The 27,550-nt window shown below is 39.9% G+C and overlaps 1 protein-coding gene across 2 annotated transcripts; it reads left to right on the top strand.

Moving 5' to 3' along the window:
• Window positions 1-303: 303 nt before the first annotated feature.
• Window positions 304-24,191, top strand: MCCC1 (methylcrotonyl-CoA carboxylase subunit 1). 2 transcript variants are annotated; one of them, XM_068145104.1, is made up of 19 exons: window positions 304-371; window positions 1,639-1,685; window positions 2,542-2,681; window positions 3,086-3,181; window positions 3,348-3,469; window positions 4,350-4,497; window positions 5,263-5,384; window positions 6,473-6,584; window positions 6,919-7,000; window positions 7,857-7,984; window positions 10,256-10,439; window positions 10,586-10,695; window positions 12,936-13,152; window positions 14,216-14,302; window positions 14,884-14,933; window positions 17,120-17,257; window positions 19,013-19,120; window positions 20,153-20,224; window positions 22,544-24,191. In XM_068145104.1, the coding sequence occupies exons 1-19, from the start codon at window positions 313-315 to the stop codon at window positions 22,661-22,663; spliced, it is 2,142 nt and encodes a 713-aa protein (XP_068001205.1). In that variant the 5' UTR covers window positions 304-312; the 3' UTR covers window positions 22,664-24,191. The 2 variants fall into 2 exon arrangements, with proteins under 2 accessions (XP_068001205.1, XP_068001206.1); XM_068145105.1 differs by lacking the exon at window positions 304-371 and adding an exon at window positions 391-723.
• Window positions 24,192-27,550: the final 3,359 nt, after the last annotated feature.

Genomic DNA, 27,550 nt, shown 5'->3' with positions numbered 1-27,550 from the left:
GCAGCCAGGCATCCTTCTGCAGTGCACATCACATTGTCACGAATTGTATTTGATTTGCGATTTTATTGCCGCTTTCTCCCGGCTCTGCTCCTACCAGCCAGCCATTTCACTCCCTCTCCCGGCTCTCTCGGGAGCAAGCACACCATCACCCACGGGCATCCACCTCTGCGACCTCCCGCCTCCCTGAACTCTATCCCCAGCCGCTCCGCACCCGGCGGCTCCTCCTCGCCTTACACGTCCCTGCCGCGGCAGCCACTGGCAGCCGGCGTGGCGCGCACACCCTCCGTCCCGCCGGCCCCCGCGCTCGCTAACATGGCGCTGGTGCTGGCGGTCGAGCGGGGCCGGTGTTGCCTCTGGGCGCTGAGGCGTCAGTGAGTGCCGGGAGCGGGGAGGAGGGACAGGGCGCGCCGGGCCCCGCGGCCCTTCGGGCACGACGGGCGCTGCCTCTGCGCCATGCCCGGGGGGGTGGCCGACGCACTCCTCGTCTACTTCCCCTCTCCCTGCTGTCGCGGTGCGCTCTGTGGCGGTCCTAAGGGGGCCTGATAGGGGCGGGAGTGCAGTGACCGTGCCCGAGGGGGAGCCGGCAGCGGCTGTCGGGCCTGGCGCGAAGGGAGGCTTCCCAAAGCCGAGTCTGGAACCAGGCTGCCCGAGAGAGGAAAGGGGAAAGGAGAAGGGGCTCTGCGCCTCGGGGGGAGTGAGTGAGCTGGCCTGGGCCGCTGCTCTGTACGTGTGGGGGTGCAGGTACCCCGGGCTGCTCTATGGGGAGAGCGAAAAAGCAACACCCAGGTTCAGGCATGGTTCTGGCGTTTGGAACAAACTCTGTGGAAGTGTGCCGAGTGCTTGGGAGGTGACAACTATCACTGGCCACCCGCTGTAGTCACCCCTCGGCTGGCTGTGATGCTGTGCAGACGGAGCTGGTGACCGTGACAGCTGTTCATGAGAAGTTTAGCAAATGCACTCATTTCCCCTCGCGTTCTGGGAACCGAACCTCTGGTTGGGTGAAGTCAAGGATGTCTCGTCTTTTTGTCTGATAGCATCTGGACGTTATCCAAGGCTCCAGAGTTCGTTTATGTGTGATTCAAACAGTCCCAGAGTTTACAGTTTCTTCCAGCCACTTAGCCTTCACTGATTGCTTTAGTATTGGGTGTTTCAGATTGAAGTTTTGATTTCTGAGATTCTTCATACCTCTTCTTTTTTGTTGTCTTTCATATTCTTTTTCCTGTACAACTTGTATTTTCTTTTCAAGCTTTTCTGTTTTGTGATGGTTAATGCATTCTTCCTCAAATACTTTGAGTTGCCTTCTCTGTAATAAGCCCTAGATGCTGGCTGATCTGTCTGCTACACGGAGAGGGGTGGTGTGTGTGTTGGGTTCTTTGCTTTAAAAGAAGTTGACTATTTCCATTTGAATGCTGATAAAAAAAGCAAGGAGGTAATTTCTGTTGTGTCCACATGAAAAGAGACCTGGTGAAGTTTGTGCAACCTTCCTTGTTATAATTGAATATGATGTGTGTAAATAGTTGCATCATAAAGTCCAGAGTTGTGTTGGTGCTGTCCTCTCACCCAAAAATTAAAACTAACTCAGTTGCCACATACTCACATACTTTTGTAACAGTTCTCTGTGTGTTTATGATTGTACAGGCAATGGAACCAAGTACAAAGATTTGTGAAACAGGCCTCAACAGTAGGTATGGGATTTAACTTCTTTAGCTCTTACATTTAATTGTGTAATTTGAGTAGCTTTGCACCCTCTAGATGCTCCTGCTCTGGCAGGGGATTGGACTTGATGATCTTTCAAGGTCCCTTCCAAGCCCTAACATTCTGTGATTCTGTGGTTAGTTGTTGAAGAGCTTAGTTGTTAAACATGCTGAATATTTGTGTAGTTTTTGATCATAGCACTCTGTGGTTTATGTAACAATTAATTGTTAAATGCGCAAACAACATTTTGAATAATCTTGTCTGTATGCTCAGTGAAAACTACTTATTGTTGCAATGTCTTCCTCTGAGCTCTTCTCTGATACAGACACTGCAAAGCATGTGAGAATATTTTTTATTGTTTGGTTAGGCATAATGGTATTTGACATTATGTGAAGGAAAGTGATAGATACTTAGCAAGAGGATCTAAGCTGACCCTGTTGTCATGATGTCTAAAAAGCTGCATTTCAGAATTCAGACATATGTTTTTGTTTTGTTAATGACTTTTAAGCTATTTAGTTCTGCCTGGGAGGTCTTTAGCCATGCTGACCTTATATTTCTGTCATAAGAGCTGTCATGAGGCTTAATAGAAGCTTGTATGACACTGTTAAAAAAGACACTTAAGTCACTTAAAAAGACTTCTGGATAAGGATTCTCAGGAAGACATTCCAAGACTAAATGAAAATACTGTTGGATGAAATATGGTTTGATTCATTATTGGAAGAAATGCATAACCACTCTAAATGATGAAAAAGAGACCTGAATTTTAGAATTGCTTTACTTCCAGGCATGTTTTCCAGGATATATTTGTTTCTAAAGTTGCTTATTGTGCTGCATCCTTTTAAACAGGAGGTCACAGCATAGGGAAGGTTCTTATTGCAAACCGAGGAGAAATTGCCTGCAGAGTGATGCGAACAGCAAAGAAAATGGGTGTGAAGTCTGTAGCAGTCTATAGTGAAGCAGACAGAAATTCCATGCATGTAGCAATGGTGAAGTATATTAATTAACTTTTAATTCTTTCACACCAGTATTTGTTAACTGAATTCAGACTTATTATTAATTGATGTATTATTAATATAATTTGATTATTAATTGACATTAGATGCATATGCCAATATGCTAATTTTTCCCCTCTTAAGAGTTACTTTCAAGTTTGCCTTTTCTCTGACTCAGCACCTGTCAACTTAAAGTTTGGTGCTCAGACTCCAGAGTAACAATTGGGGGTTAGAGCATGGACTGATTTTGGAAAGTCAGAACTTGTTTCACCCAGTTGAATCTCTCAACTGAAGAAAGGCAGTGGTTTAAACTATTGCATGCTAGCAGTCTAATGAACAATATAATTATCTATTTATTATCTCATAAACAGTCTGTGTTATATATTTTTCTCTAACAGGCAGATGAAGCATACTGCATTGGTCCAGCACCCTCACAGCAGAGCTACTTGGCCATGGAGAAAATATTACAGGTGGCAAAGGTCTCAGCAGCACAGGTAAGTAGATCATGATCTTAAATCTTACTTTATTTCCATACTCTTTAGTTCTTTATTTTTATCCATGGTGTTTCCATCTTGTGTTTCCTTAGTACTCTACTGAACTTTCAGGGTTTTCTAAGCTAAACTGCTATAAAAGTAGGCTGGTAACATTATTTTGTTTTAGGCTATTCATCCAGGTTATGGTTTCCTCTCAGAAAACACAGAGTTTGCAGAGCTGTGCAAGCAAGAGGGAATCATCTTCATAGGTCCACCTTCATCTGCTATCAGAGATATGGGTATTAAGAGGTATCTGTTTCTAATTTGTTTCTTGGTTATGCAATTTACAGTTTGGCCAAGCCATTTTTGTTAACAAATGATTACTTGCTCTGCAGTTGTTTTATTCCGTCAATTTTTGTTGTCTTTTATGGCTTTCTTCAAAGAAATAAACTCCAGGTTTATAGTTGGTGGGATTCTTACAGACATACAAACAGTCAAGATTGTTCAGTTGTTAGGATTGTGGTTACTAAATACCTAACTGGTTCTACTTTTCCAGAGTTGGGACATTGCAGTGTCATATAGTTAAAAGAATTCAGCAGTCAGACTGGATGCCTCCTATCTTGGTCAAAAGAGCAGTAGAGAAGGAACATCATATCATCAGGGGTTATGATAGCCCATAGAAAAGGGTGTGATAAGTTTTATTCCTCACAAAGGATCTTATTCTTAGTTACTTAGATCAAAGGAATGGTTCCAGGCTATGGAAATCAAGTTATTACTGACACATGAACTGTGTAATATGAATTGGAGAGAATGAATTTTTTTATCACTTAAAAGTGCGAGAGTAAATTACCTTTGTAATTTAACTAGTTTTGCATGCATGTTTGAAGTTACAGTTGTTATGCTCAAGTGTTTTATGTGTGGTGTGAATCCAGCCTGTGTCATGAAAAGAAGTTTGCCCCTGCACAGCTTTAAATACTGTTTAGGCAGGATACAGTGTTAGCTGTAATCTGAAAATGTTAGATAGTACCAATCCAATTGTATGCAACCCGCTTCTGTAAGTTGTGCTGTTGAGGTCAGTGGAACTACTTTTGTGAGGGGAATTAACATTGGGAACCTGTACAAGTTGGGAGCTTAAAGTAAGAAAAAAAATAAATGTTATTATTCTAAACATAAAACTATTCTGTCAAAGCACTTCCAAAGCTATAATGTCTGCTGCTGGCGTTCCTGTTGTTGAAGGTTATCATGGAGAAGATCAATCAGATGAGTGTCTGAAGGAACACGCCAAGAGAATAGGCTATCCAGTAATGATTAAAGCTGTTCGAGGAGGTGGAGGAAAGGTAAAGGTTGCATGGTGTAAAGCTGTTAGGTTTCAGTGTCTGTAACTGAGTATTCTAAAACAAATCTGAGAACAAAGGAAATGGAAAACTACTTTCTGTTAAAAATTGTTACTAATGTCCATTCTAGCACTTGGAAATCTCATTTCCTTTTGTTGTGCAGCTAGACACAAGACAAGTAGCTGGTATTAATTGGAAGAGTTTTGTTTGTGTCTAGCAAGTGGCATAAGCAGAAATTTGTCTTATGAATTTGCTTGTGAGAAAATAAATGACACTATTACTTTGATAGTTTCATTTACTATTTTGCTAATAGTTCTAAATATTGCATAAGAAGTGATTGGAAATACCATGTTAAGTGTTTGGTGTCTAGACATTTTTTAATCTATGGTGAATTCCCTATCTAAATTTGAGTTTACTCTGAAATAAATGTCTATTAAAATGACACAGCAGAGAATTCAAATTAGCTATATTTATTTTGTAATTAGATCAGGTTTTCTCTGCCAACCTTGGGAAGTTTCTATGATATTTAAGAAGAAAATTGAACGTTGTACTTACCCATATCAATGGAATGGCAACATCTATTTTTTACACTTCATGTGGCACTTTCTTTGGGACTTAGTAGGATTATCTTGCTGGAAGCCAATACACAATTTTGCCAAAGTTTAAGAAGGAAGGGAAGACTGCTGTCCTTAATTTTTTGCTGTTTGTGTGCAATAAGGATTTTTGTTGTTTTTAGACATTTAGATTTACTTTTTCCCTTTATTTTAGGGCATGAGAATTGCTCACTCAGAAAAGGAGTTTCTGGACCAACTAGAATCAGCTAGGAGAGAAGCAAAGAAGTCTTTCAATGATGATGCAATGCTGATTGAGAAATTTGTAGATAATCCAAGGTGAGAGAGAAATGTGTTAATATAAACACTCTAATGTTTATTCATGCTTATTAAACATGACTCTTCTAAGTAGCGGGGTGAAAATTGGGTTTTTATGTTTTATTTGCACAATGGCAGGTGTTAATTTAGTCCAAGCAGTTATTTCTTTGCCAGGGCTGCTGCCTCTTGTGTGTTGGTAAATTATGAGGGAAGTCATTGTTATAAAACAGTAAAGGAGGTACCAGCCTTTAGATGTCTTTATGCTGCTACATACACAAGGTTTCACTAAAGTAGAATCATAGAATCAGTCAGGGTTGGAAGGGACCACAAGGATCATCTAGTTGCAACCCCCCTGCCATGGGCAGGGACACCCCACACTAGATCAGGCTGGCCAGATTGGGATGGGGCCTCAGCCACCTCCCTAGACAACCCATTCCAGAGCTTCCCCACTTTCATGCTGAAGTACTTCTTCCTCATGTCCAGTCTGAATCTCCCCACCTCCAGCTTCATTCCATTCTCCCTAGTCCTATCACTACCTGATATCCTGAGAAGTCCCTCCCCAGCCTTCTTGTAGGCCCCTTTCAGATACTGGAAGGCCACAGTTAGGTCACCTTGGAGCCTTCTCTTCTCCAGACTGAACAGCCCCAACTCTTTCAGTCTGTCCTCACAGGAGAGGTGCTCCAGCCCTCTGATCATCCTCGTGGCCTTTCTTTGGACACGCTCCAGCACCTCCATATCCCTCTTGTAATAGGGGCTCCAGAACTGGATGCAGTACTCCAGGTGGGGTCTCACCAGAGCTGAGTAGAGGGGGAGAATCCCCTCCCTTGACCTGCTGGCCACACTTCTCTTGATGCAGCCCAGGATCTGATTGTAGCTGGTGTTTAGAATCCTCATTCATTTAGGAGATTCAGGAAGTGTAAACCAGTTGAAATTCCACATAATAGCAGCAGCCTAACTTTAGAATATCTGATGATGTGAGAGCAGACACGTAAATATGTAAGAAATCCTACTGAAGTGTACAGGACTGTGTAGATGTTCAAAGTCTGGGGGAATTCAGTTGCAAGATTGTGGCTTTATTGAAATATGTTAAAACATTTATTATGGAACAGGCATGTTGAGGTCCAAGTATTTGGTGACCAGCATGGCAATGCAGTGTATTTGTTTGAAAGAGACTGCAGTGTGCAAAGGAGACATCAGAAGATCATTGAAGAGGCACCAGGGGTGAGCAGAAGGTTCTTAAAATATGTTTCTTTTTATGAACTGACATATTTTAAAAGTAATTACTAAAGTCTGTTGAATTTGTTTAGTGGGTAGTAATTTATTGGTAATTCTCAGTACCTAATATATTTTTGCTGCAGAAAATGTTCTAATTGTTAAAAAAAAAATAAAACCAGTTGCTTTAGGAAATTGATTCTAAGGGAGAAATTATTTAGACTTCAAGTATAACATAGATAAGGATTTCACTACTGTTGCTAAATACTGCAAAAAAAATTCAGAGTTTAATATCACAAAATTCACAATAATTTTTAATCTTTTCTGTTATTATTACTTGCAGCCAGGAATCAATCCTGAGGTTCGAAAGAGGCTGGGAGAAGCTGCTGTCAAAGCAGCTAAAGCAGTGAATTATGTGGGAGCAGGTAGGCCTGGGGAGGTAGGGCTGTTCCAGAAGTATGCTTTTAGCTTAATGAGACTCCTTAAGTCACGAGGCAAATGACATCTGATTGTTTTTAGAGTATGACACACATCCTTCAGGGCTGGGTTTTTTTGAGGTTTAAGCAAGTAATTTGAGTTAGTTCTGATGTAATTACAAATTCAAACTAGTAAGCCTGGTCTGAGGTCAGAATGAATGACAGCTGAATAATAAAAAAACATCAGAGCAGATGATTCAATCAACTGGATTGTTACAGGCAAGTGAGCATTATGAGTGTTACTAAGTTGAAGTGGAGCAAGGGGAAAATAGGAGTTTTTTTCAGCATGCAAAGAACTACACGTTCAAACAGTAAAGCTTTTAAAAGGAAAACACAGCTCATTGTCTGTAAAGTCCACACTATTTCCCAGGTGAAAAATAACCTGCTAAAATGATGTCTGAATTTCTTTCCTTGCTGCTTTCTTTTGAAACATAATTGCACTCCCATGTGTCTGGATTGGACTTGATGATCTCGAAGGTCTTTTCCAACCTGGTTAATTCGATTCTATTCTACTGACAATACTTCAGTAAGTCTGAAGTAAGCTGAAGTGCAGCTCATGCTGTAGAGGAGAATGGCTGCTGAACAGTATAGGTTATGTAAATGTGCAAGGAAACAAACCTTCTGTTTTCAGATCTCAATCCTCTGACCCTTTAATTTTTTCCTTTTGGGGTATAATGTAATGAGATTCAGTGTATCTGATTTAGAAATAATGGTCTTGGCTTGGCATAAATTAGGTTAATTGTCCTAGGTGTCTATGCTGGACAAACCTTGTTTTGGTGAAGTGCCCTTTTATTAAATTCTTCAGGAACAGTGGAATTTATTATGGACTCCCAACATAATTTTTACTTCATGGAGATGAATACCAGACTCCAAGTAGAGCACCCAGTTACAGAGATGATCACTGGAACAGACTTGGTGGAATGGCAGCTTAGGGTAAGTGTTCATTGACTTCATGTGCGGAGTTCCTCTTGTCTGGTGGGTAGTGCTCTTTGATATTGCCTCAGAGTAGCCAGGTTGGGTATTCAGATCCTCATCTCTGTTCAGCTAATAGGGTAGAGTTTCCTTTGCTCTGAAGAAATACATTATTGTGGTGGGTTAGAAGGCAGGTCCTCCCTTGCCTCCCACCAGGGCAAAAAAAATGAGACTCACGTAAACAGATTGCAGAAGTGATGGAAAGTTTAAATGGAAAAGCAGTGAATGTTTTACAGAGAACCACAAGCACAGTGACAAAAGGAGATCCCAAAGCATACTCAGAAGCATCCCAACACTCCCCTCTCCCCACCTGTGGGTACACCCAAAACCCCCAGGGCTCTTTCTTCCCCCCCTCCACTGTTAAGCTAATCTCAGCTGGCCAGATCTGAGATTGCCCTTCTTTTTTTCCCTCTTGGCATTAAGCCTAGCCAGGCCTAAAAGGCCTTGAGATAACTCCATTACCAGATGGGGAGCATCTCCCACAAGGGCAGCGAGGGAAGAAAGAGGAAGTGTAGGACTTTGGAGGTGGTTTTATAGAGAGCAGGACATTATGGGAATGAAATAGTAACTTCCTGTGTCCACCCACTGGGCTGGACACCCGGGGCACCAGCGGTGTATCTTGTTTAGTAGCAGCAGAAGGTACCCGGCCTAAACTACCACATGATTGTAGAGTGTTGTGTAGATGCTCTGAATTCCAACAAAGTCTTCTTCCAGTTGTGTTGATAAAAACTCCTTTTTTTTTTAAAAAGTATATTTGGAGAAGTTTCAAAGAATGTGGAAAATGGGAGGAGTAAGGTCCTAATCTTTCCCTTTCTATGCTGCAAATGTTTATTACTCTAGTTCAAAAGTATCTCTGGGCTAAAAGTCATTCTTGGATCAGACTGTAGGAGGAAGACTCTTCACAAAAACGTGCCTGGTGTTAAAACAAGTGTAGTCACACTCTAAAATAAATGTATAGTTGTGTGGGCTGGAAACAGGCTATTTCCTCACACACCCAATTTGCAGAGAGATTACTCATACATTTGAATGATAACAGGAAGTTTTGGACCTTAGGGAAACTGGAAGTGAAAAACAGTTCTGGTTGGATAAATCCAGAAGTGTGGAGAGCAGCACACATTTTGCTTAAGTTGGTAAGGGTAGGGGAGTGTTTAGTGTGACCAGAAAGAAAATGGAAAGGCAAATTCTGATGCAAAAAGGGCAAACTTTTGACTTCCTGATCTGGGAGCAGAAATTGAGTGTTGAGTGGGAGCAGGGATCAAACAGTACCAGAAGAAGGAGAAAATGCGGAAAGGTCTAGTGGTCTTGGCACGTGGCTTAAGTCAATAGATAAAATATGTCTATCAGTTCTTCGAGACATTATTTTTGTGAAGCTGTATGGTGCTACTCTTTCTTTGAGGACTCAGTTATATTCTGCTGAAAATCCATAGTTCGGTGGCAGAAAGCAGAGTATAGGAAACCCCTGGTACTTCAAAAGAAGATGAAATGTTGCTACACATTTTTTAACAGGAACTCACATTTTCTCATGTGGATTACATAGGAATTACATAGGAAATTACTTAGCTTCCTGCAGAAGAGTCTCCCCTGCAGAACTATAGCTTCTTGTTATTTTGCTCCTAAAAGCTGTGGTTTTTTTTCAGTCTCAAACTAGTGTGTTACTGGTGTTTGTTGGCATTTCTGTATTTGTAGTGGGATTTCCTTGGAGTAATAAAACAATGCTTCCTTCCCCATTAAAGGTTCTTCTTAAATTGTTAGAAATCTCCTATGGGAAAGAGTCCATTAAATACACAGGTATCCTAGTACACAGAATTAACAGCGTATGCCAGTAGTGCAGGCTTCCAGTAATCCATTTTTATCACCTGCATTTGCAGCAATTTTTCTCTAATAAAATCTTGCCTTAGTTGACTGGGTTTTAACTCAAATATTTCATTATTTTTTGACATAACCAGTAGAAAAGAATTGGGCTGCTTCCATATTGGTTTAGCTGTGTGAAATATTAGGAGGTCAGTTTACACAATAATAATTCAAAATCCTTTGACTGGTCACTCCCAGTGAAAAGGAAGGAGCAACCTCACAATTAGCCTTCTGTGACCTATCACTGTTTTCTCCTTGTGCTTTTTTTTAATGTGGTTACTGGTTGTTCATGTATAGCAGAAAGACATTTAATATTTCATATGATGGCACTCCACAATATTGATCTAATGTTAAAAACAAAACAAACCCTATTGCTTTCAGGTTGCAGCAGGAGAGAAGATTCCTCTAATGCAGGAAGAGATTCTGCTCCGGGGCCATGCATTTGAAGCTAGAATCTATGCTGAAGACCCTAATAATAACTTTATGCCAGGAGCTGGGCCACTGCTGCACTTATCCACCCCACCACCTGACAGTTTCACCAGGATAGAAACTGGAGTCAGGCAAGGTAAAACTGAAGGCAGTGGTGTAGTCAGAAATATTTAACATCAAAAGCTTTTCTTTGTAAGCGGTTCCTTCTCTGGCAGCACTCTGCATAACCAGCTCTCAGAAATACTTGGTTTAGTCTTACAGCATATTTTTAACCTATTTTAGGTGATGAGGTGTCTGTTCATTATGATCCAATGATTGCAAAGCTTGTTGTTTGGGCTGAGGACCGTCAAGCAGCATTGAGAAAGTTGAGATACAGTTTGCATCAATATAATGTAAGTAGATGGAACCCAGTATGGTCTAGGATCTGCAGGTAATTTTATGAATATCTTAAGCTGACAAAATATAGATCAGGTACTACAGGAATACAAAAATGCTCTCTAATGGGGAGCTGTATTGCTACTGTTATTTCAGATTCATTATTTGTTTGCAGAAGCTGTACTTTTTTCATGATTTGCATACTTTTTTAATTGGTGGAATGAGTAGAGATGTGTGAAGTCCAGTTTGACACATAAATTCAGTTTGCAATATCTTCACTTTAATGAATACAGTTAGGTCTTTGTAGAAGAGTAAGGCTAAACAACGTTTTCAATTGTAGTTTGAGCTCTCTCAAACTACAGGTAGAATTTTGTGTCCAGTGGTGTTTGCTTGTAATTTCTAATTTATAAACAACAATTGTATACATCATGCAACACCATCTGATCAACTAAACCATGGCACCAAGCGCCCCATCAAGTCTCCTTCTAAACACTGCCAATGATGGCAACGCCACCACCTCCCCGGGCAGCCCATTCCAGTGGGCAGTCACTCTCTCGATGAAGAATTTCTTCCTAACATCCAGTCTAAACCTCCCCTGGTGCAGCTTGAGACTGTGTTGCTGCTTGTTGCTGCTTGCCTGGGAGAAGAGACCAACCCCCACCTGGCTACAACCTCCCTTCAGGTAGTTGTAGATAGCAATGAGGTCTCCCCTGAGCCTTCTTTTCTCCAGGCTAAACAACCCCAGCTCCCTCAGCCTCTCCTCACAGGGCTTGTGTTCCAAACCCCTCACCAGCTTTGTTGCCCTTCTCTGGACACGCTCCAGCAAGTCAACATCTTTCCTAAACTGAGGGGCCCAGGACTGGACGCAGTACTCAAGGTGCTACTGATTCTTTTTGTGAAGTGGTCTCTTTTTTCCCTTATAAAAACTACAGGTATTGTATCTGTTATCAAAACCAGAATTCAGTGAGTTTGACTTAACAGAATAACAAAGAATTTTATGCAGAATTAATTTACACTTTTAAATCAACAACATAAACCTGATTGAGGTACTGAAAATGTTTGGCCCACTACTGTTTAGCTAAAATGAAGATTATTGTAAGTGAAAGACATAAAAGAATCCCCTTTGGATTTATCAGAGTTTTCTTAGCAGTCTGTTAGTAAATGTTGACAGCATGATACAGTTCCCAGCTTGTGGTAGTTTTAGGCTATGCCTTTACAATTTTGTTACAGATTCTGAGCAGAAAAGTAGAAAAATACAAATAAATCTCTATTGAGTGTAAAAAGGAAAACTAAAGATGATTCTAAACAATTTGGCTGTACTGAAACAATCTTTCTTTTTCTGGGTGCTTCTCTTTTCTGCTCACTTCACTCTGAAGTGATTAACCTGCTTCTGCTGACCTTGGCTGAATTATTTTGGTTAAGGCTAACTGCTACTTTTTTCCCCTCCTCCTTGCCTTTTGGACAGGGGTGGGGGGCAGAGGGTTAGCTCTCCTGGTCTTCTTGACCAGGGGGGTTTTCAGTGTTGTTTGTTAATTGTAAGTATCTGTAAAATATTGTAAATACTGTCTATTTTGTACATATTTATTGCATTCCATTGTAGATTGTAGTGTTGCTTGTAAATACAGCTTCCATTTGCTTCCAGCTGAGTTGGTCTGGCAAAGTTAATGTTGGGGGGGAAATTTCAACCCACCACATTACACAGTTTCACTGAATGCTCTGATTATTTCCATTTTCATGTTGTTTGCTTAGCTATTTTATAGTAAAAACAATGAATGGTCTCTAGTAAATTTGTGGAAGTCAGTGTTCCCATTTGCTACAATTTAGAGATCAAATATGTAATATCCAAACTGTTGTAACTAATTTTTAATGAGGCACTTCTCACATTAGAAATGTTCTTTTAAGTACTCAGAACATGATTATTCTTTTTCTTTAAACAGTAGTTTTTTTCCTAAATTACCTCCCATTACTATTGCTGGGAAACTTTATTTGGCTCCCCAGTGAACAAAGGTAGCTTTTTGAAACCAGATTGCTTCTAAAAAAGATATTATGTTTGGTTGTGTTTTGTTTTTAAAACAAAAGGCAGTGGTTTCATTGATTATAAAACAGACCAGCTGAATTAATGGCATACTATTGATAAACTTCATGTTTTGATGGTGCTGTCTGAAGAAAGATTCATCTGTGTATGAGTTGAACACAAAGCTGTACACCCATTCATAACTTCACTTCAATTTGGCAATCTGCTTCTTTTTCTTTATAGATCGTAGGACTAAGCACTAATATCGATTTCTTGCTGAGCCTGTCAGGACACCCACAGTTTCAGGCTGGAAATGTGCACACTAATTTCATTCCTCAACACCACGATGACCTATTTCCAACGAAAAAGGCAACCCCACATGAAGTTATGTGTCAGGCAGCTCTAGGACTCATACTGAAAGAGAAAATGCTAACAGATGCTTTTAGAGATCAGTCAGATGGTAAGGATCATTCTTTTGTTTTGTTTTACTTGTGACTAGATGAGACAGTGCTGTGACCTCATGTACAATTATTTAATTTGCATGCTTTTTGCCTTACTTTGTGCCTGCTCAGGGTTCTGCTTTCTGGCATCTGTCAGATATTTACACACAGAGCAGACTGTAACCTTTGTTAAGGGACAGATAATGAATAGATCACCACTGTAATGTACAGACTACTTCCACAGCATATCACATAGGCACAGTCTGAAAGACCTTGGGAATCATGGTCTGTGTCACTGTGTACTCTGTTTTGTACATGCATAAAGAGTGAATTTCTGTTACTAATATTCCTACAGTTGTCCCAGGGTGTTCAGAGATAAAGTTGACTGCTGGGATTGGGAGAGGCAGTAGGGTTTAATGGAATGAACAGGGCTCTGGGAACTGAACAGTCTTGAGTTCTTACATGGTTAATGACTCTGTCACTTGGATATGTGATTACTGTTAACTTCATAGAAATCTAATATGCTGCCAACAACCTTGTTAATTTGCTTTCCTTCTCCACTGTAACTATCCTGAAAACATGGCAAGGATCTCATACACTATTCCCTTGCCTCAAAAGATGAACTAATCAGGCAATATCTGATAGCTGTGTAACTGATCTTTTCTTAAAACCAGCAAACAGAAAACCCCTCAGTCTTCCCTAGCAATTTGCTGCCATGTTTGACTACTCTTGCAGTTGGAACTGCTACCTAAAGGCTAATCTGAATGTGCTGTGTTGCAATTGAATTCCCATGCTTTCTTGTCCTGTTCAAGGATGTGTCCATGGAGAACAGTTAATATCCTTCTTAGTAAGTGCTGTTGTTAGTGTCATGTTTTCTGTAGGCTACATAGCATCAATTTATTCAGTGTTGAAGGTTCAGTGAGGGATCATCCCTGTCTGTTATAGTAGTTTCCCAGCCTTTTATGTGTAGTGCTAATGTATGATGGTAGTAGTGGTAGGATAATGATTTTATGATGTAGTTCCCAGTGTTGTGTTTTGCCAAAGTAGAATGAAAGTAACATTTCTGTGCATTTTGTGTTGTAGATAAATTCTCACCATTTGCATCTAGCACTGGTAGAAGAATAAATATGTCTTACACTAGAAAATTGTCTCTGCTGGATGGGGAAAACAGTAAGTTAATAAAATGTGTGTGTGTGTAGAAAGAGAGGAAGTGCTTAATGAATAAAATTCAACTGGTGCTTGACAATTGAGGCTAAGAAACAGGAAATAGAAGCAGTATGAGTTTTATGCAGTTTAAGCAGGGAATTCACATGATTAATCCATACTGATTGATTTTTGAGGAGATAGAAACCAAATTCAAATGACACTAGTGATGCGCATAATTTAAAATTAACAGGGTTGAGATTTTTAGCACAGCTGAGTGTTACTGGCTGGCTTTTTCAATTTCCCTTTGGTGCAAAAGTCTTCCATTGCTTTTTCCCCATCAAAAATCTGTTCTCTGTCCAGGTAGCTCAGTAGAGATTTCGGGTCCTAAATTTAGGTGTTCGTCTCTGAAAAACAAACTGTCTAGAATTCAGTATGAAGTCTTCAGCATATACCAAACTGATCTGAAAATACTTATCCTTTTCATAGTGTTGGTAGGTTTCTTTTTTTAATCAAAAAAGACAGACTGAATATTGCTTGTATGTCACCTGTCTCTAGATCCTGTAGTTAAATCTACTGACATACACATCTTCTGTTTCATTGAACAGTTGTGGATGTGGCTGTAAGTTACAATCAAGAAGGGTCCTACAGCATGCAGGTACAAGTCCATATTTTTCATATATTCAATTCAGTAAAAGAAGAATCAATTTCCTGTAGACTTCTCTTGCTCTTAACTCTTACTAAAGCTACTTACTAATGCAGGATTCCATTTTTTGTTTGCTTGCAGCAATTGCTGTAGACTGTTATTTTGGCCTGAAATTATCTTTGCTGGATGCTGGCTTGGTGTAAAAGAACTACTAAAATGCTTCTAAAAATGTGGCTAAGGAAAGCATTTGGGTGTGGTTTTTTTTTTTTAGTATTTGAAGATCTGACTTTTTGTATTTTCCTTCCTTAAATTTGTCTTTTTAAACATTGGGAGTTAGATTTAAATTGGTGTTTAAAAAGACATTTCTTCCACGGGACTCCTGCTGTATTCTGTGCAAGAGATAGATCTCCTGTGGGATAAAGAAAAGCTTTCTAGATCATTATCTGTAATATGATACTTGGGAGTTCTTTTAAGATGGAAATTGGAAAGTGATTGCTAAATGAGATGAGGAATGATTAGTGTAGTAAATCTTCTGGTTAAATAACTGAACAACGATAGAATTGAATTCTCTGTCTGTCTAATCTACAGAGATCCTAAAGGATCCAACTCAAGATGCTTTAAAGCTGGGTTTGTGTGTGTGTGTGTGTTGATAGTCTCTTAATTGTGTGGTTTATGGGGGTTGTGTTTTGCTGAGTGTTGAATATCCATCTTGTGTCACCTGGAGTTGAATGGGTTTAACCTCAAGTTTGGCACCCGAAATGACTGCATGCTCAAGAACGCAGTCTCTCTGTAGTCCAGCTTCTTGTTCCAAATACTCAGAAGAGGAGAGTTATGAGAAGAAATAAGTATTTATGAACAGTGTACTCGATAGAGATGACTAGCAGAAAAATGGTGAGAAAATGATTGTGCTTTCATGTATATAACCATGTCTCCAACTCATAAACCCTTAGTTCTACTGACAGCAATATTGAGATAACCCACATCCCCCAGGTAATACCCAGGTTATTCTGAGTGCATTGTAATGTAGGACAGTTTTTATGCTTCAGGCTTATATAAGTAATGTCAGTAAAAAATAGTCAGGAAGGGAAGTGCAACTGGGGAAAATACAGACTACCAGGGAAGAAGGAAGAATAGAGGTTGAGATGGAAATTGACAGAAGCTGGAGATAAATAATGGAGAAGCAGAATGGGGAGCTGATCATGAGGACAGTGCCCCTGTAGTGCTACAAAACCTGTCCAGGGGCCAGACAGCTAGAGCAGGTTGCTGGGCCATGGAAATGGCAAGCACTCCCACTGCTGCCCAGGGTGCTCCCATGCTCAGGATACTGATCAAGCAAAGGATTTTGTTTTTTTTCAGTCAGGCTTTGACATCAGATCAGTAGTATCTCTTCAATGCATGTTGTAAGCTCTTAATTCTGTGGAAAAATAGTATACAGCTGTATAAGTGAAGACTGAATTTTATCTCTGCTCATAACATCCTGAAAGATGAGCAAGTCTGTGATTCTTTGCTCACTGCTGATAGACTTACAGCTAAAAAGATAGTGAAATGTAGCATGCTTTTGTTTGCATGCTTTTCCTGTCTTTATACTCTGAAGTTGTGGCAGAGGTGCACTTTCCATTGACAAAGATGACAGGCCTACCTACAAACAAATGACCTTTCTTTTGCAGTTTTGGCATCTAATTGACTTGATTACTGCTCTATTCTACTCCTTTGTAGGTTGAATTGAATATATTGTATTTTTTATATCACAAGCTTCCGAGAGTGGAGAAGTTATTTGGCTTTTGGAAGGCATTGTGGAAACTTGTGATGTGAGGTGAACAGTGTGGCTTTTCCAGTTTGAGGAAAGTCAAGATGCTAGGGCAGATTAAAAATACTGGCACCACTGAACAGAATATTCTGGGTTTGCTGTTCCTGAGTAGTATAGCTTTGTATTTTGCTGAGTGCTGTTGCCTAGATTGTGATAAAAATTGTCCTTGGATGTGATAGTCTTTTGTGCTGATTGCATTGGGTACAAAATGCCTTCTGTTAATTGAGAAATAAAGAATACATAACATTATAAATGATTGTTTGTTAATTCCAGAATTATCTATGAAAACTCACAGGCCAGGAGTGTTTACTCCAAATACTGACTTGTGCTTTGTGCTGTCAGAATCCATGCAGGGTTAGGCTTTTTGATTCTAACAGCATTTAACTTTCAGATTCAAGACAAAACGTTCCTGGTTTCTGGAGAGATCGTCAAGGAGGGTGATGCCTTTTACTTGAGGTCTTCAGTAAATGGAACAGTCTGTAAGTCCAAAGTGGTCATTTTGGACAACACCATTTATCTCTTCTTTCCGGTAAAGTTCTTTTCTTTGTTACCAAAAGCATAACATTTCAGACTTTTATCCATGTAAATGAACAGTAGAAACTGCAGGAGAATGTGAAAAAGGATAATGATTTTGAGTTCTTACATTGGCCCATAATGTTTTGATACCTGTTAGATTTATAGCTATGATTAGAATAGAATAGAATAAACCAGGTTGGAAAAGATCTCTGAGATCATCGAGTCCGACCTATCATCCAACATTATCTAATCAACTAAACCATGGCACCAAGCTCCCCATACAGTCTCTTCCTAAACACCTCCAGTGATGGTGACTCCACCACTTCCCTGGGCAGCCCACTGCAATGGCCAATCACTCTTTCTGTGAAGAACTTCTTCCTAACATCCAGCCTAAACCTCCCCTGGTGCAGCTTGAGACTGTGTCCTCTCGTTCTGGTGCTGGTTGCCTGGGAGAAGAGACCAACCCCCACCTGGCTACAACCTCCCTTCAGGTAGTTGTAGACAGCAATGAGGTCTCCCCTGAGCCTCCTCTTCTCCAGGCTAAGCAAACTCAGCTCCCTCAGCCACTCCTCATAGGGCTTGTGCTCCAAACCCCTCACCAGCCTTGTTGCCCTTCTTTGGGCACGTTCCAGCAACTCAACAACTTTGCTAAACTGAGAAGTTAGTTGGCTTCTGGTGAGTGAGAAAATTAATTGCTTTTGGATAGATAAAATACAATTAGGTGAATCAGAGTTGAAAATAATGGTTTGGGAGGGGGAACACAAAATACTATAATGGTCAAGTATCTAAGTTTGTCATGGAACAGTAGCCATTACTTCAGACACATAATTATTTGAAGGGGCTTGTAACTGATATTTCTATTTCAGTGTATTTAAATGTTAAATGGTAAGAAAGAAACTGATATTGGTCTCAGGAAGGGTAACTTCAGGTAATGTTAAAAAAAATGGAATTATGTGTTACCATGGCATTATCTGCAATGCATGAATAATGGCATTTGAAAGAGGAGGTACCCTAATTTGCATGATTAGGCTGGAAATTTTTTACTTGCAGTTAAAAAGATAAAGGGCCTTAAAATAACTCAAAATGTAATCTAAATACGTAAATTATTATGTATTAGTTTCAATAATTAACCTTAGCTCTGAGCCCTTTAAGACTTCCAGCAGATTGCAGTGAAAACTTTGCTGCATCACTCATGAGGACAAAATAACTCATGCTGGAATGGCAAGGCTGGTATCAGAGTAGAGTCTGAGGTGGGGGAGCTGGAAGAAATCACAGGAGTTTAGGATGTGAGGGAGAATGGGTCTTTGGGAAACTCTGGGTAGCAGGTCTGAATCAGGGGATTATATATAATGGTGAGATTTTTTTGCTAAGCTTAGCACTGAATCCCTTTTATTGTGAATTGTGAAATGCTCACCATGACGATGCTTGGCAAGGACGCTGTCATGTCCACCTTACTTGTTGCAGCAACCTGCCTACCCCTTGTGCAAACAGCCCTTGCTCACAGACAATGGTCTGTGTGGAGCCTCTTTTTCTCAGGGGTAGTTCCTTCCTTGCTGATCCTTGGCAGCAGCAGGTGTGGCTTTTAAGGACTCAGACGCTGGCAAAGTAGTCAAGCATGCTGATAGTCCCTTTGCTGTCCTGAGTTTGCCAGCCTAACCAGCTGACCAATTTGACTGAAGCTGGGTCTGTTCTTTGCCTGTACATCAGCATGCCTGCTGGCAGACTCATCTGGTGCCGTTAACTCATGTCATCTATTTTATTTCTGTAGGATGGTAGTGCTCAGATTGGCCTTCCTGTACCCAAGTACTTGTCTGCGCTGAGTTCAGTGGGAACACAAAGTGGTGCTGTGGCGCCCATGACAGGCACAATTGAAAAGGTAACTGGGGTGGGAAATGAACACTCCAACATACATCTTCCAGAAATGGTGCTTGCTTCTGTGCTGCCAGGAAGGAGTCTGGGCCAGAAATGTCAGTGCTGTGTCACTTCTCTCAGGATTGCTTTACTCTGAGTTCATCAACCACCCAAGAGTTTTTCAGGCTCATAGTCCTTTTTTTTTCTTTTCTTTTGGGCTCTCTCTCTGGAGGATCTGAATATTTAACTAATTCTACTATGAAATAACTTCTTCAGAGAACTTTGACTCAGAAAGTACTGAAGATGAAGTATTACAGACTGATCCGTTTCATCTAACAAAAAAAAAAAAGATGCTATATGTACTTGACAAAAAAGAAATATTCAGAAAGGCCTCTTGGGGTTTTTGGGGTATTTTGGGGCGTTTGGGGTTTTGGGGGTTTGTTTAAGCTGTGTGTTTTGCTGTTCTTTGTTTCTTTAGCTCAGCAACTCGTGTATTTCTCTGTATGGTAACAAAGTTTCAACAGAGAAGTTTTTCAGGACAGTTTAGTAGTTAAAGGACTCTGGCAGCAGTAAAAAGGCATGAACCCTTTCAGAGGGTGAAGTACATAGATTGTTCATTCAGTATGTAAGAGATCCAAATCAGTTATTGTAGAAAAAAAAAGGTGGTTCCTGCAAACTTCTCCCTGGATTTTGTTTTAAACACTACTTAGGGACTGTATCCAGGAGGAGGATCTCCACTTTCTCTTTCAAAATAGAAGTTCTTAGGGTTCAGGGACTGTAGAATACACATTGTCTCTTCTAGCAATTCTTCTCTGATACCTAGATGGCTTCCTGGCCATCCCCTTAGCTGTTACTGAACCTCTTTCAATACCCTCTGACTTCCCATTAGGATTATCTAGAGAACTCAGATACTAAATTCAACAGTAATAAAGATAGTGTGAAGCTGTTTTGCAAAACCACAATCACTCAGTGGCTTGTGCTACTCAAGACCCAGCTGATAATTTTCATTGGTAGAGACATGTATGACTTTTTTTTCCAATTGTCTCTTGAATTGTAGGTGTTTGTGAAAGCAGGAGATAAAGTTCAGACTGGAGACCCTTTAATGGTTATGATAGCAATGAAAATGGAGGTAAGTGACATATAAAAGGTTTTAATTACTGAGAAAATAAAAATCTGCTCAGAATTGAATATTTTTGTTTGCATTATTGAAGTATGGTGCAGAGTGCAGCTTGCAGCTGCTGGAAAACAAGTGTCTGACTAGATTTTAGAGGATTATATCTGCTGTTATTAACAAATTATGGTTATATAATCCATGGTGTTCTGCAGATGTTTGAACATTCATTTGGTTAGCTTTGTCAAGCCTTCTCTCCCCTTGCCCCTCCTTTCACTTCTCTAGATCTATCTAGACAGATCGCTTTCCCCCCATGACATCAGCATGTGTAATATCTGCACTTCATGCTGAAATGTAGCTGAAGGTAATCTTGTAAATATATCCAGGTTTATTATCTTTTTATATAATCTTTTTATTTTTACTTAAATATTTGCCAGGGTTACACTAAAGTTTTTTCTGTAATTGTCCATGTGGCATTCAGCATTCCAGCATTTTGGCCATTTTATCTTGTCATATTATGGCTCACACTGCTTGAACTACAGTTCCTGTAGCCTGAACTGGTTTGGTTTGGCCTTTAGTTTATTTTAATCTTCAGTTTGTGCTAGCAGAATTAAGATGGTTGAGCAAATTTGCTTTTCCTTTATCTCACCCTTTTATAAATTTCACATTAAATACAATTGGGCACTAAAAAGTTGAACCCAAAATTCTTTGCAGTTGGATACTAGGTGTTTTTGCTTCCCCAACTGATACCTCACTGACATTATCATATTTGTTCTCTTTATTTTGCAGTGCTACTGAAATATAAAATGTAACATTTAAAAAGGAAATTATTATTTAAATGAACTCTTGCTGAGAAGTGAGGATTTAATATCTGATACTAAAAGTAACTTTGTGTAGAAAACCACTAAGAAACAAAACTTTAATGGAAAACTTTCAGTTTGAAACCCTTCTCCTGTCATCCCTGTTTGTAACCGCTTGTCCTGTCACTATGCTCCCTGATAAAGTGTCCCTCCTCATCTTTCCTATAGGCCCCCTTTAAGTACTGGAAGACCCCTATAAGGTCTCCTTGGAGCCTTCTCTTTACCAGGCTGAACAGCTCCAACTCTCTCAGCCTGTCTTGGGGGAGCTGCTCCACTCTCCTGGCTCCTCATAGCCTTCCTCTGCTTCCACTCAAGCAGGTCCATATCTTGCTTATGCTGGGAGTCCCAGAGCTGAACACAGTAATCCAGGTGGGGTCTCAGGAGAGTGTAACAGGGGCAGAATCACCTCCCTTAGCCTCCTGACTACACTTCTCTTGCTGCAGGCCAGGATGTGATTGGTTTTCTGGGCTGTGAGTGCACATTGCTGGCTCATATTCAGTTTTCCATCCACTAATACCCCCAAGTCCTTTTCCACAGGGCTGCTCTCAATCCACTCATTTGCCCAGCCTGTGTTTGTGCCTGGAATATTTTGCCAAATATCTGTTCAATAAAGACCCCTTCTGGCTAGCAAACAGAAATATCTTTAGTAAATCTGCAAATTCCTCTCAAGGGAACAGATCTGCCATACAATTAACATTTTGGACTAAAACTCTATTATTTCTGCATGGCATTTTTTATGATAACAACAAGTATTAGTGAAGTAAAACAACAGTCAGCTGTGCATGCTTCAAAACAGAACATCATACAGCATTTTCATCCCTAGCATACCTGTCAAAATAAATATTGCTGAGAAAATAAAACTTGGCAAAGGGTAGCATTTTAAGAGTAGGTTTAAAAGAAATACATGTGTTAGAGGAAGTGTATTCTGTTCTAGCTGCACCAAAGAATAGTATTGGCATTTGCTGGAGAGAAGGAAGGAGAATAAAAGAAGTACTCTGCTGGTTCACTATTAATCTGTCCAGAGAAGGGCAACGAAGTTAGTGAGGGGCTTGGAATACAAGCCCTATGAGGAGAGACTGAGGGAGCTGGGGCTGTTTAGCCTGGAGAGGAGGAGACTCAGGGGTGACCTTATTGCTCTCTACAACTACCTGAAGGGGGGTTGTAAACAGGCAGAGGTTGGTCTCTTCTCCTAGGCAGCCAGCACCAGAACAAGAGGACACAGGCTCAGGCTGCGCCAGGGGAAGTTCAGGCTGGAGGTCAGGAGGAAGTTTTACACAGAGAGAGTGATTGCCCATTGGAATGGACTGCCCGGGGAGGTGGTGGAGTCGCCGTCACTGGAGGTGTTCAGGAGGAGACTTGACAGGGTGCTTGGTTACATGGGTTAGTTGATTGGGTGGTGTTGGGTGATAGGTTGGACGTGATGATCTTGAAGGTCTCTTCCAACCTGGTTTATTCTATTCTATTCTATTCTATGCAGCATACCATAAGGGCTCCAAAGGCAGGAGTGATAAAAAAGGTGAATTTCCAAGAAGGTGCCCAGGCCAATAGACATGCTCCACTGGTTGAATTTGTGGATGAAGAGGCAGAGTCAAAGTAAAATTCATGGAAGAGACAATTTATTTTTTCTACTTTACTGATTTTTCTCTCAGGAGAAGATTTCTTCACGTTTTCAGCAAATTGTTTTGTATAATAGATGGGGGGATTGGTTTCCTTTGCACTTCTTGCCTAGTCTGACTGTAAATTGTGCTGACTTTACTGAAATTTGGATATCACTGTACTGTGATCGTCTATATAGCTTGTGGACCTATGTGACTGTCATTCAGTGGCTATGTTTGCTTGTGAAAAGGCATTAGACTGGATGGGAGAGGTTCAGAAGGATTCTTAAGTTATCCACAGCTGGGGTTCTCCTGCCTACTTTTGCATTCACAGCTGCCTTTTTCCCCCTGAGATGTGAAAACATGAATTTGAAGGAAATCTGAGGGGTGACAATTGTTTTTTGAGTTCATTTCTCCAGCAGAATTCCTGTTTATGGCTTATTTTTTTTTTTTGCCTGAACAAGGAATTCAGTGCTTTTTCTTAACCCAGGATCCCTGGGTTAAGACTGCAAAATCCTTTTTTTTTTTTTTTGGTGCATTTTCCCCCCTCCCCATTTACCTCAGTGAGTAGTGAAAATTTGCATATCAAAAATTATTTTAATATACCTTGAAATATTGGGTACAAAGCATTTTTCAAATGCATATTAGCATTTGCTACACTAATCAAAGTTGGAACGTAGCTGCTTTCCAAAAATACCATTTGATCTTTAAACATGAAGTAGTAGCACAGAAAGATGATAAGCTTAATTGAATACTTAAGAAGTGTGCCAAAATAATATATTAACTTCAAAGTCCTCATGACTTTTCCCCATTGTTCTTCTTCTGGTGCATTGCTTACTGGCTGGAATGAAGTATACCAAAGTCTTTATAACAGCAGAAAATATTACTACAAATAATAGTTAGATTTTTCTTCTTTTTTTTTGTGTCTGCAGTGTTGCACAGAAGGGAAAATTGGTAGGGTTTTTTTGATACACAAAGAAAATGTTTCTCAGATGCAGCATACTCATCTTTTGCCATAAGCGTATTTTTATGTGTTTTAAAAAAGCATCTCAGACAGGAAAAGAAGAAAAAACAACCAACCACCAACATTTTAATTGTTCCAAACTTGCAGATTCTTTTCACATTTTGGTGAAGTTCTGCTTGTCATATGAACTTTTGATCTAGTTATTTAAGACAGAAGTATGGTTTATAGTACAGAAAGGAACAGACAGAGATGCTACAGTGATCCCAAACTTGCAGCTGCATCTGTGTAAACAGATTCTTACACTTAGCTGAAATCTTGTACAATGTCATGGGGAATTCTCTGCTCTGGTTCTATAACTGTGCAGCCTTGCCTGCAATGCAGACAAAACCTGTAAGAGGAATGGCTCTGAATGGTCTCTACATTGAAAGCACACAGTAGTAATTTTCAGTTTTCCTTGTTATCCAATGGCCACCTAACCAAAAAATTACACTCCAGTGATCATCTTGTAGAATGTTGCCATGGTGATTTTTATTTACTGCCAAATAAAACCTATATGTAATTTTGAATGTTTGCTTTCAATTTTCTCCATTTCATTCCTTTCTTGGTTGCTTATGTTTATGCATTAGAGGGTTTTAACCAGCTGTTCATGTATCATCATCTGATATCTGACAGAACGCAATCCGCAGATCCCATTTAGGAGGCAGTAATCCAGACAGTCATAATGGGTTTCACTGCAGGTAAGTTCAGTGACTCGCTTTATCTAAAAATGGATTCTACACAGAGAAACATAAACTCAGTCCTGAAGAGACACTGCAGCTTGGCATTCATTTTTTTATCTTTCTGTGTGATACTGATGTGTTTCGAGACCGACTTTGCTGCACTGAATAGGCAGGAAAACGTTAAAACTCACAGCATGAGTTTCTCTGGCCACTCAGCCTGCACTGCTTGTTTCAGCCAGCCAGCCAGCAAAACATGTTACTTGGAAGCTGACAAAATGTCTTCCTCCCTTAGGAATGAAGGGAGACAAATAATTTTACCAGCTTCAGTTTCCCCTCACTTCTGAAAATTAGCTGTTAGGTCTTTTCTCTGTAGGTTTCTACTGAGATTGATTTTTCAAATAACCATGGCGGTGTTTGTTTCAGAATAAAATCTCTTGTAGAAGTCACTGAGAATCTTCATGCTTGAAATGTTTTCCTGCAATGTGATTTAATTGAGCTTAGAGATGCACAAAGGATTGTTAAAGATAGGTTGTTCCTGTAACCCAGCATTTTAATTTACAAAATATTCAGAAATGTTCTGTTTATTACAAATCCTTTCATTATAAATGGGAATTGATAAGACCCCTGTGATCACAGCTGTAATTAAACTTGTGGTAGAAGTTTGGTAGAAGTGGTAGTGGTAAGAAAGAAAAAAAATATTATAATTGCTTAAAATGGAATATTTTACTATTCTAGCTGGAAGGATCATCTCTGCCAGTTTCTCATTAGCAATATACCTTTTCAAAGAGTGCTGTAGTTCTGATACAAGAGTCATAGATACTGCAGAAATAGGGAATCTCAACTGATTCTAATGGTAATGATCTACTCTTGCTGCCAGAGAGAAGGGACTGGGTCACAGGATAGGTAGTTCAGCCACAGTTGATAGTCTACAGGAAAGAACAAGGATGTTAGTGTCCCAGACTATGGCTTCTCTGAGACAGGATCAGACACTCTTGGTGATCTTTCTGGTCAGCTTGTTATATCAGGTATCTAACGTTCTGCTTGGTAGTGTGGGTGTTACCATATCAAAGTGACAGCCCTCATTAGTGATCCACCTCTGGGGAACTCTGTCTCTCTTGCACTCTTACACAGCCAGCGAAGAACTGTGGTGTGGAGCCTGAATTCATGCTGAATCAGCTATTAGGACAAGGGAAGTAGAAAGCAGGAGAGCAGGACATATTCTTAATTCAGCTGCTGACTCACCCACTGTGACTTCAGGCAAGTCACTTAATAGATACTTGGCTGTGTTTCCTCCTACTTAATGAGGCTGATGGTAATCAAAATACTGTAAAATTGGTGGACACTGGCTTATAAATAATTATTTTTCATGCTGGCTGGTAAAATTTTAGTTTCAGATGTAGACTATTTCTACTTGCAAGGTTACTTTTTTACTCTTTATACAGTAACTCCACTAGTGAACTAAAGTTTCCAACAAGTATTGAATCCTTCCTTGTAATGGTTGTACTACCTAGTTACCAGCAGGTCCTAGCTTTTGTATTCATGACTGAAAAATGAACACTCAAGTGTTTTGGCAGGACCTTTAAAACTTAGTCAATGAGCACAGTGCTGTTATTAAAGCAAGTTGTACTTATTTTAAAGGGCATATCAACCAGTGCACTTATCACAAGTATATTCATTTCTGTGGATGATGATTCTTCTGTTCAGTCAGCTGAGGAATTATTTGACTCTGTTCTATCTGTTCTGTTTGTGAAAAGCTCAGTAATGCTGTGTAGAATGTGTTTAATGAACAGTCAGTAGCAATGGATTGAGGTCTGAATTTACTGTTTTCACACAAGGTATGTTTTAAACAATATTTCTAACTGCTTGTACAGTTATGTTCAAAATGATAGCTTCTCACACAAGAATGTTTCACAGGTAAAATACCACTTTTTGTCTTTGATAGTGGTAAATAGCCTTCTGTATAGAAATTCCATTTGAAAAGTAATACACTACTGAATGTCCTACTAAAAATCAGTAGTACAGAAATTAATAATTGAAGCTTTGGCATTTATTGTTATGTGGACTGATGGTGTTTCTTGAGAGAAGAGAGTCTGGGATCTAAAAATGCAATATGTGAGACATTTGTTAGCTTAAACCTGTTGATTATACCAAAGTAAACATGGGTATTCGGGTTGAGTGCCCCTTTTTAGTTTTTTTTTGTTTTATTATAGCAGTAATAAGAAGGTAAAACACATCTCCAAAGCCCTACTGGGTTTTGAAATTATAATGGTAGCTGGTTTTAGCTTTAATCTGTTTTCCTTATATACAGTTTGGTGCAAAGAAGGTGCTCTTGAAATGGTAATTGGTCCCTGTGAACGGCAGCTAATCTACTCCCTTTAAAAGCAGGGAAAGCAGGAGATGTTAAGGTACTAGAGCCAGCAAAGCTCCAAAGTGTCTGGCTTAAAAGACTGCTGCTGAGGGCTGCATCCCTCTTTTCCCTCTTTGCTTCCCTGAAAAGGAAAAACACATCTTATTCTGGGCTGTACTGGTTTACTCACTCAGTGTGCATTGGCACGCACAAACTGATGTGACAACTTCAGCCAAAGACTCCACATGTTCAGTGTCCTGTGCTAAGCATCCCAGAAACATAAGACAGCTCTGCAGAGTTTTAAAACTAGGAGGGGGAAGTAACTAGAATAACCCAATTTAAAACCAGAACTGTTATAAATAGATGTGGCTAATGCATGTTTTCCTTGACGTCTGCCCCACTGTATCGATGCTAATAGGTAGCCACAGAGGTTACACTTTGCCACTTCAGTATCAGAAAACTAATTTTGGCTGGGTTGTGCAAACATGTTCCCAAACTCAGTTTGCTGTTATAACAGTGTGAGGAGTGGAAAGGGCTAGATGTGTGACATGTATGATGGGAGATGAGAGTCACCTTATTACTCTTGCTGTGTTACTTTTACAGACTGCTTTACCCCAGGGCAAAAGGCTCTGCCTCCCCTACATGTAAGGTAAATTAGTGTTTTATAAGTAGAAAATTATGTGCTCTGAATTGGAATGGCTTCTTCTTGTTACAGTGAACAAGTTAAAAGTGGCCCATAGAGGAAAAAAAATCCTGGGATAGGGAAATAATTGTGTGCCTAAGTTCTTAAAATCACCCATCATTCTTTGTAATGCAGATGGAAAGCTGCTTACAGTTCAAAGGTGTAGGTTTTAATTAT

The sequence above is a fragment of the Melanerpes formicivorus genome, unplaced genomic scaffold, assembly GCF_026170545.1.
Source record: "Melanerpes formicivorus ecotype bairdi unplaced genomic scaffold, bMelFor1.0.p_v2 SCAF_12, whole genome shotgun sequence".
Classification (NCBI taxonomy): Eukaryota; Metazoa; Chordata; class Aves; order Piciformes; family Picidae; genus Melanerpes; species Melanerpes formicivorus.
Note: the sequence above shows the minus strand (reverse complement) of the source record. Positions and strands in the feature narration are given on the sequence as shown.